Genomic DNA, 9,169 nt, shown 5'->3' with positions numbered 1-9,169 from the left:
GGTCATTGATCACAATGAAAAATGGAAACAGCTTGAGGGAAAAAAAGACACTTATTTGTTCTCCATGATATCTAATTGCAGAGCCTGTGTGCTGTGGGAGATTTGCTTCAGTGTATCACCTCTAGCATGCCCCCGGCCAACGGCCGTGTCCCTCAACAACTGTTTGTAGCACATGACCGTAGCCCTGGAGACAACCTCTACTCTGACCACCTCTCAACCACCACACAACATCACACATGATTAAGAGCCCTGCCAAGGTAACAGATGTGCTAAATTCCATCCAACCCCCCTTACTCCCTCCCTCCTTCTCCAGCCCTCCTTTCATCTTTCATTCCACTGCCTGCCCCTCTTTGTGTTTTTATTGATTTCCTTCCTATCTGCGTACATCAGCAGGTATTTTGGTTGTTGTTGTTTTTGTTGATGCGGTTGTCTAAGGGAGAAAATTGGGTTCATATGCATCCCTCCTCTCTCTCTCTCTCTCTCTCTCTCTCTCTCTCTCTCTCTCTCTCTCTCTCTCTCTCTCTCTCTCTCTCTCTCTCTCTCTCTCTCTCTCTCTCTCTCTCTCTCTCTCTCTCTCTCTCTCTCTCTCTCTCTCTCTCTCTCTCTCCCTCTCTCTCTCTCTCTCTCTCTCTCAATCTCTCTCTCTCCGTCAGGTCAGCTGCAACAGAAACAAGGAAGTAGAGAATTCCTGACAAGGATCAGACTCACAGGGGATGAAGGAGGAGTAAAAGCCTGTGATAATCCCAGAATTACATGAGTAGGAAAGTAAACAATGCTGTTCCCTTTCCCAGCCTCCTTATACAAACTAGTCAATCTGGGATTTCCAAGTGACACAAACTCCAGAGTTTAGACAGGGAACACACCGAAGCCTGTTCCTCCAAGGGCAGCCCAACAGGCCTCTATTCAGACCCTAACATTGGGGCCATACATGGGCGATGACCACAACATTTCTACAAGCCTGGTCACTTAAGGCCAACGGATGGACAAACAGTCCTTCATAAAAACCGGGGATCCATAGGAACATTCTAACTTCTGTAAATTAGAATTACTCCTCCTCGCTCTCTTCCACTCCGTCTCTCTCCCTCTCCTTCTCTCTCTCCGTCTCACTGACCACCCTGGATAATAGGTGGTCTGGTATGAAGGGAGAGAGGTGGAACGAGCCTTAAACAGCGCCACCTGCTGACTCACGACTCTCAGACGGCCCTGTCCGCTTGCAGCGTCTCTTCTCAAACACAAGTCCATAAAAAACACGCTTATGGACTCTCCTCTATTTCTCGCCATGAGCAATGGGAATTTAATGCACTTAACCCTTCTCGTTTAAGAAAGAATCATGTTTGCGAGCGCGTGCCAGCGCCCTCAGTAGATTTACTGAGGTCTAGGAATTCCTTCCCGAGGTCCGTCGCCTGGCAACGCAGTCCGATGTGGGGAGGGGAGGGGTGTCCCACAAACAAATTAAAAGCAAAAAAGACTGAAAGAAAACAGTCGTAAAGACGGGGGAGAAAGATGTGGTCGGGGGGTATTTTAGAACAAAACCTAAAATAAGGTACAGGGACTGAGGAAAAACATGGGCAGCAGCAACTGGTCTTGTTTACGGGCACACGCCGATGCAGAACCGCTTTCACCATCTGCCTAAAATACTGACTGCTGAAACACAAGGACAAACATGTTCCCTTCTCTGGTAAATGTTAAGAGCCCAGAAGAAATAACTAACTGTCGGAGTAACTATTGCGAAAATCCTGCCTTTTTCAAAACCACGCTCAGGTCGTTCAGGTCAACTCTGTTCAACAGCAACAGGCCTAACCTTAACCCAACAGTAGCAGACAGACAAACACAGCAGTGTGCTTCTCTCTGTCATCATGCCAGCGTGCCCTTCCTGGCCACAGAGGCTCCAGCGGTGCCCTCTGCTCCAGGGTGGCAGCAGGGCAGGGCCCCTCTCTGTGGCACTGTGGCGGGGAGCTGCGGCTGCAGGCTGCTGGCTGCTGGCTGCCTGTTGCCACGGCTGCGGTCGCCCGAGGGGATGTTTGTGTCGAAAGTGACGCTGCGATCTTGGCATGGCCCGGGCCACAACCAGAGCTGACAAGAGCCTCCAGATTCACCACAAGAGGCAGAAAACCTCAACTAAGTCACTCTCTCTCTCGGAGCCGGAATCTCCAGCAATAAAGAACCCTGAAGGAAGCAGGAGAGGAAACAAATAAAATAAACTTTCTTTACTTTCTTTTTTACTCAGTATGTTTCAGATTAAGGGAGAAAATCTGGATCTTTATCTGTTCTCTACATTTCTCTCTCCTCTCTCTCGCTGTACGGAGGTTTCCAGGGAGGAGCTAGCCGCTTTGCTAGACAGCTGGCCGGAGCTGAGGGGACTACAGAACATGTAATCAGCGTGGCCATGTGTCCCGCAGCTCTTCTCCTCCGCTCTGTCACAAGATAGGAGCGGCGGGCACGGAGGGATACACGCACAGAGCCCAAACATGTGGCGGATTGCTCAATGCAGGCCAGCCCAGACAGAGACACACCAACCACAAGGATGTCCCTGACTCCCACATGACGCAAACTCCTCACAGGGTCACTGTGGAGCAGCTGGTGCTCTGATGCAGGCCACGGCCACGGGGTCAGGCTGCTCCGACTCTGGCCTGTCTACCTGCAGCGGACACACCTTATGTTCGCGGAGGATCGGGAATCCACGTGGAACATCTCATTTTTGTCCTGTCCTGTCCAACAGGTGGCCAGATCAAAATATGCTCAACTCCATTTTATTACCATTCCACAAAGGGAAAATAGACTTAAAAGCAACCACCAAGAACAGGAACACAAATTCCAACAAAGAGCTATTCAGAACACAGGAAGAAGGAGTTACTAAGAAACAAGGGACGAAGCAAAAAGTGGGGAAAAAGCTGTATAGAAATGGAGAAAGGAGGAGGCTGAAAGAGTGGGGCATGTGAGGACTGAGGCAGGGGAGAGTGAGTGATGAGGACAGAGATGGATTGGAAGAGGTGTGTTTCTTGTCCTCCTTCTGGACTGATAGGGATCAGGCTCTGTGTTTTGTCGTCCTCTCGGAGCAAAGGACATGTCTGGGCCTGTGGGCCGGGACTAGGTCCAGATGGAATCTGCTGACACATCTGTCTGTCTGCTTGCTTGCTTGTCTACCTGTCAGAACCAAAGTTGTTTGGATATCTATACAGCTGAAATAAAACTGCTTCTGGCCTCTAGTATTTGCTTCATAGTTGAAACGTGAATATGTCTTTATCATCTTCATAAGTAAACACTATCCACAGTGTCCACAGTGATGTCTGCTGGCAGGCCTGCAGGCCTCCAAACTCCATCTGGTTCACTGACCTATCTGACCCAGACAGTCCAGAACAAGCTGGCTCTCAGGCCAAATATAAAGGATTCACCAGACCAAGGCACTCCAACCTTAACAAGGCTTCTTCTCAGAACAACACTACTTAGAAATGTTTACTTTTCATTATCAGTACTGCGGATGAGAAGTTCATGTACACACACCACAATAACACACACACACAGCTATAGGGACTGTACATGTACGTGCCTGTATCATGTTAGAAGTGCTGCTATGTGATGAGTAGTGCACATAAGGAGAAAGTGGGAGAAGGGGGGGTGGGGGGGGAGAAGGGGGGGCGCAGGAGCACCAGCAAGAGAGCTGGAGAGAGGCTAAAGAGAGAGAGAAAGATAGAGACAGAGAAGGAGAGAGAGAGAAAGAGAGGGATGGAGAGAGAGAAAGAAAGAGAGGGATAGAGAGAGAGAGAGAGAGAGAGAGAGAGAGAGGGAGGGAGGGATAGAGAGAGAAAGAGAGGGAGGGATAGAGAGAGAGAAAGAAAGAAAGAGAGGGAGAGAGAAAGAAAGAAAGAAAGAGAGAGAGAGAGAGAGAGAGAGAGAGAGAGAGAGAGAGAGAGAGAGAGAGAGAGAGAGAGAGAGAGAGAGAGAGAGAGAGAGAGAGATGACAGAAGGCACATTTCCACTTGGTGAGTCATGGAAATCTCCTCAGTGGGCTGAGTGACTGAGAGCCTTGAGGAGGACACAGCCTGCCCAGCTCCCACCCAGCTCTCCTGGACCCATTACTCAACTTTTATTGAATTTGAAGTGTGAAGGGGAGGGAGACCCGTGTTCCTTCATTCTTCTCTCCCTCTCTGTGTTCCTCCTCGATCTGTCTTCGGCCGTATCTGTCACGTGGTGGCAGGCCTGTCCCAGACAGTTGATGCAGACAACATTCATTTCCTACTTTAATTTCCAGTTTGTACTAACCCCAGAGAGGAGCAGCTCTCTGGTCCTGTGTCAAACTGGGCGTGTGCCCACCCCACCTTTCTGACTAAATACAGAGAGCATTTCCAGATTTTTCCAGTTTGGATACAAATCTGAAAGGATTTATTGATATTGGCTAAAACACATTCCTTGCACCTTCAAATAAGTCCATAAAAACCTGAATATAATATAAAATCAGATCGGTTACAGAAATTCTCAGAGTGATGATACAATCTATCCTGGAATGTCATAAACTCAACAAATTATATTAAAGAAAAACAGTTTAGAAACCGTCTGAAAAGTTTCAAAAATTGCATCTTCAGTGATTCACTTGCCTGTGAAATCAATATCTCTGGCATGTGTACAATTCCCCCAAAACGTTCTTTCACTTTTTGCCAACCAAATGAAAACCTCGGCATGTGTCTGTGAATGTGGCTGATTGTCTTAGAGGGGGTTTTATGGTTAAAAAGTCCCATTCCGGGCAGGGCCGCTGGGTGCTAAATCAGATTAGTGGTCTCAGACAAGCCCTTCTTGTCTGCTGCTCCTCTGCTTCACACGTTATCACCGAGGTTCCCAGAGTCATGTGGTCTGCTGAAAGACCCTCCCTCCCGACCGTGGCTGGGCATCCCATGACCCCTCCTACCGGCAGCAGGGCGGATGAAGTGATGGAGGGATGAAGTGATGGACGGATAAGAGGGATGAGAGGGAGGAGAGGGAGGACAGGGCTGTGTTTGCTCAGGCCTCCTCTGAGCCCACAGGCTATCATCAGGAGCACTGCCACTGAGCACAGGGAGAGGGGGTGGTAGGGGGAGAGGGGGAGGGAGGGGAGAGGGGGAGGGAGAGAAACCTGATAAAGTAAGGGAGTACTAACACACTAATCCACCCCCCCTAAACAAAAGGCAGAAGAGAAACAGTGGAGGTCTCTGACCCTCGTAGCGAGACCCTCTGATGACCCAGCAGAGACAGGAAACAGGAAGTGCGACCCCTGACCTTCAGCAACGGGAGGGGGGTGAGTGGGGGGGGGCTCCCGTTACACTCCTCCTCCCACCCCATGACTCTCAGCAGTGACGACAGGCCTATCTGAACCAGAAACATCTGCAGCCCCCTACAGGTCACACTGGGAACGCCAGCCCAGGACACGGCTCTGATCTCAACCCCAGTCCTCCTCTTCACTCTGCTGACTCTCTATGCAGTAGAGAAGATGCTGTCATGTGTTAAGGCCTGGATTGACTGGAGTAGTAATGGACATATAAGGCTAGGTAGGGGCATGGTTTTGTGCAATAAAGCACAGAAGTGATGTACATTTTGTGAATTTAGCAGATACTTGTATTCAAAGCAACATACTAATAGTGCATAAAGAAAACACAGTGCACATGTAGCACACATATAGATGTGTACTACAGTAACCTAGAATCTGTATTTGAGGTAAGGAGCTTGCTGGTTTGGACCCCAGAGTTTTTACAGGCTGGCTGTGTGATTATTACACCCAGTGGGGTGGTAGTGGTGGAGAAGTCGGGGGTGGGAGAGAGGGCTGACCCTGGCCCGGGCCTCAGGGCTGGGGGGATGAGGACATGTGGAGGTAAGTAAGTGGAGGAGGGAGGGAGGGAGGAAGAGGGAGGTTGGGCCTCATTAGCAGGGGGACTAATTGGGAGGAAAAGGGCCCTCACATGCTCTGTCTGACCTCCCAGCCAGCGGGGGGGGGGGGGGGGGGTGGGGGGGGACTGGGTCTGGGGGTGCTGGTAAGGGGGGTTAGGTTGTGGGGGTGGAGGAATCTGAAAGTTAAGGGACCAGAACCCCGGATGTTAGTGTACAGGCCAGTGTTGAAGTGGAATTTCTTTTTGTGCCTATAATTGATTTGTAAACAAAGCTTGGTGAACTGAAGGGCCAGCTGGGTGTGGGGTTGGACGGCTGCCCCAGTATGCTGATCAATCGGATCAACTCAGTTTGTGTATATATATACATGACAGTGTTTTGTAAATGTCTGTTCGTTTTGGACTTCAAATGGGCAGTTTGGATACTGAAATCCTTTTCCAAACCCAAGTCAACATTTTGTTGGTGATTTAAATGGGGTTGAATTGAGTCTCTTACTCTCTCCATCCACGATTAGATCGCTGTAATGGCTAATGTCGTCTCATCACCTTCTATTGTCCCGGAGGTCATATTGATTTTTTATTTTTAGTGCACTTTTAGTCAGTATGAAAGCACTGGTGACCAGTTCAGATGCACCTATAGGAAAAGCGAACCTTCCAGGTTCACTGAAGGTTCTGCCCAGCAGGGATCTGCACCAGGTGCGACACCTCATCTAAACATCCCTTGCAGCTACCTGCCCCCCCTCCAAGAGAGGACACACACACACCTACCTTTATCCCCCTCTCCCTCCTCTTCCACTGTTCCCCCCAAAAAACAGACATAAAAAGAAGAAGGCAACTACCGTGGACGAGGCACCCGAGGGGGGCATATTAAATAACATCAGTAAATAAGATCAAACACCAGTCGGGTCTTTGAGTGGAGCAGGCCGTAATGGCTCAGTAAGGGAAGGTTTACAGAGCAGCAGGCCTGCCCTCACACCCACCAGCTCCATTAGTGGGATTAGAAACACACGTTATAGGAGACAGCTCCCCTGGCCTGCTTGAAGACCTTTTCAAGAACCCCAAAATGATTTGCATCAACTCGGAAAGCAGCACAGCTAGTTACAACTCTGCGATTATACTGCTCCATAATTAAACTGTGGCCCAGTGTTTTAGAGTACAACCTGCATGGATATGTGCATGCACGAGGTTGCTGTGTACAGTGCTGTTCGCACAGGGTAGTGTGTGTGCTTTGTGTGTTTAGGAAGGGAGTGCGCGTGCTTAGAGTGTGTAGGAGAGGAGTGTGTGTGCTCAGAGTGTGTAGGAGAGGAGTGTGTGTGCTCAGAGTGTGTAGGAGAGGAGTGTGTGTGCTCAGAGTGTGTAGGAGAGGAGTGTGTGTGCTTAGAGTGTGTATGGGGTGTTGAGAGCGAGCTGCCCAGGCTCTAGTGACTGCTGTGGCTCGGAGGAAGTGAGACTGCGTGATGGAATTTGTGGCGCTCGGGATCTGGTTTATTTTCCACCCTGGATTCCTGTCCTACCTGCAGGATTTTCCCAGGTCCTGGCTTCAATTAGGCTGGGAAGCTGGGGGGCGGAGGTGGGATGGGGGGGAGGGTGTCTGGAGGAGGGGAAGAGGAGGGGGTATCGGGAGGAGGGGGGGGGGGTGACAGGGCTGGAGTCTGTCACTTACAACTCAGCACAGAAAGGGAGAGGCAGGGACTGGCAAGGAACAGGGAGAAGGAAGATGAAGGAATGAAGAGAGAGAGAAGGAGAGAGAGAGAAAGAGAGAAAGAGTAAAAAGAGGGAGAAAGAGGGAGGGAAGGAAGAGAGAGTAGTCGACAATTTACTGACCCAAAGAAAAAAGAAACATGAAAACGTTATTGGCTCTTGTAGAGTCTTGTTCTCCAAACAGAAGAGAGCAGAACCAAAGTGAAGAGACCATTACTAGTGGCTAGAAGTTACAGACAGTTGGAACGTTTCTCCACTAACAAGACACTTTATGTATTTCCAATATATCCACCAACCATCCATATCCAATGTCACATGACCAAAACGAGCCTATGGGGACAATCCCCCCAAGTTTGGACCAACTGAACGGCAAACTCATCTGACAGGGGAAATGCTCCATAATCAAAGACCAATCACATAATTGCTCTATTTTGCCACGAGCTCAAGCGTCTCCTGTGAGATGAGTTGTTAGGAGCTGAAACATGATACCCTGGGAAGTTGAACAGATGTTCTTTTCCAAAAACAAGCCATCTCCCAGGGAATGGAACAGATCACCAAAATACAGAAAATATTCAAATCTAATTTGAGTAAACTATGATCATGTAAACGACTGATATGTAACTCAATATCCAAACCGAATGGCACACAAACATGAATAAACATCAACAAATAAATAGTTATAGAGAAATGCTAAGTCATCTGTGTTGTGTTACCCACACGTTGAAGATACTTCCCTTAGCACTGCTCACTGGAATAACTGCACATCCATCAACTGCTGCCTGGCTGTCTAGAAGGATATGCTGAAATAACCTCGCTCATATAAACTCAGTTCTCCTTGGCAACCTAGTACATCACACGCGCACACACACACAAGCACCCAAACACACACCCACATTGACGTGCATACTTCATCCACAACACATAGCCAATGTAGACCCTGAGGTCTGGGGCAGCTCTGTGTGGTCCTATAAGGTCTGGACATTCCAAAGCAGAGTAGCCTGAGCTGAAAGTCATTTCTCTCCATCCATTTATAGAGCCCCGTCCATTTGAAACTTGGCCACAACGGAGGCATGACACCAGCCGCCCAAGGCGTGAGAACGGCTGGTTTTCGAAGCGCGGGGAGGGAAAGGCTTTGTGTTTTTTCGCGTGTTTAGTTTAGCCTGGGAGAGAGAGAGAGGAGCGCCGGGCTGTGTGTCTGGTGGCCAGGCTGGTCTGCTGAGGCTCCCGTCAGCCCTGACAGCGTGAGGGCTGACACGCTTCCGCTCGGCCTCGCTGCGCCGCTGTCACGGACAGCACTCAAGGCGGGAGGACAGGGAAGAAACATAGAGGGGATTAAACCCTGGGAGGAAGTGTGTTCTTTAGTGTGGGAGGTGGAGGGGGGTGGGGGAGTGGTCTCGGATGGCCCCTATAGCAGGCTCTCACATGGGCCGGGCCGGGACCCAGTCCCCTGGTTGCAGACTAGGACTATTGATTTGGTTCACGGTCTGCGAACTCCTCTACTGTAGATTCAGCTGAAAATGTATAGGAACATTAGCCTCCTGTAGCAGTTGTAAAGCATGTGTAAACGTCAATAAGCCATTTCTCTGATGAAGTGTAGCGTGCTTCTGCTTCATACTGTC

The 9,169-nt window shown here is 49.5% G+C and overlaps 1 protein-coding gene across 1 annotated transcript in view; it reads right to left on the bottom strand.

The window, feature by feature from the left end:
* Positions 1-2,219: 2,219 nt before the first annotated feature.
* Positions 2,220-9,169, bottom strand: part of gpc3 (glypican 3) — a 51,805-nt gene continuing 44,855 nt past the window's right edge. The window contains exons 7-8 of the mRNA XM_062476914.1: positions 2,568-2,638; positions 2,220-2,292 (exon numbers count right to left, since the gene is read on the bottom strand). Of these exons, the coding sequence (XP_062332898.1) occupies positions 2,220-2,292; positions 2,568-2,638 (144 nt within the window). The remainder of the gene's footprint in view (positions 2,293-2,567; positions 2,639-9,169) is intronic.

This window comes from Osmerus eperlanus, chromosome 13, assembly GCF_963692335.1.
Source record: "Osmerus eperlanus chromosome 13, fOsmEpe2.1, whole genome shotgun sequence".
Classification (NCBI taxonomy): domain Eukaryota; kingdom Metazoa; phylum Chordata; class Actinopteri; order Osmeriformes; family Osmeridae; genus Osmerus; species Osmerus eperlanus.
This window is presented reverse-complemented; position numbering and strand designations above follow the sequence as displayed.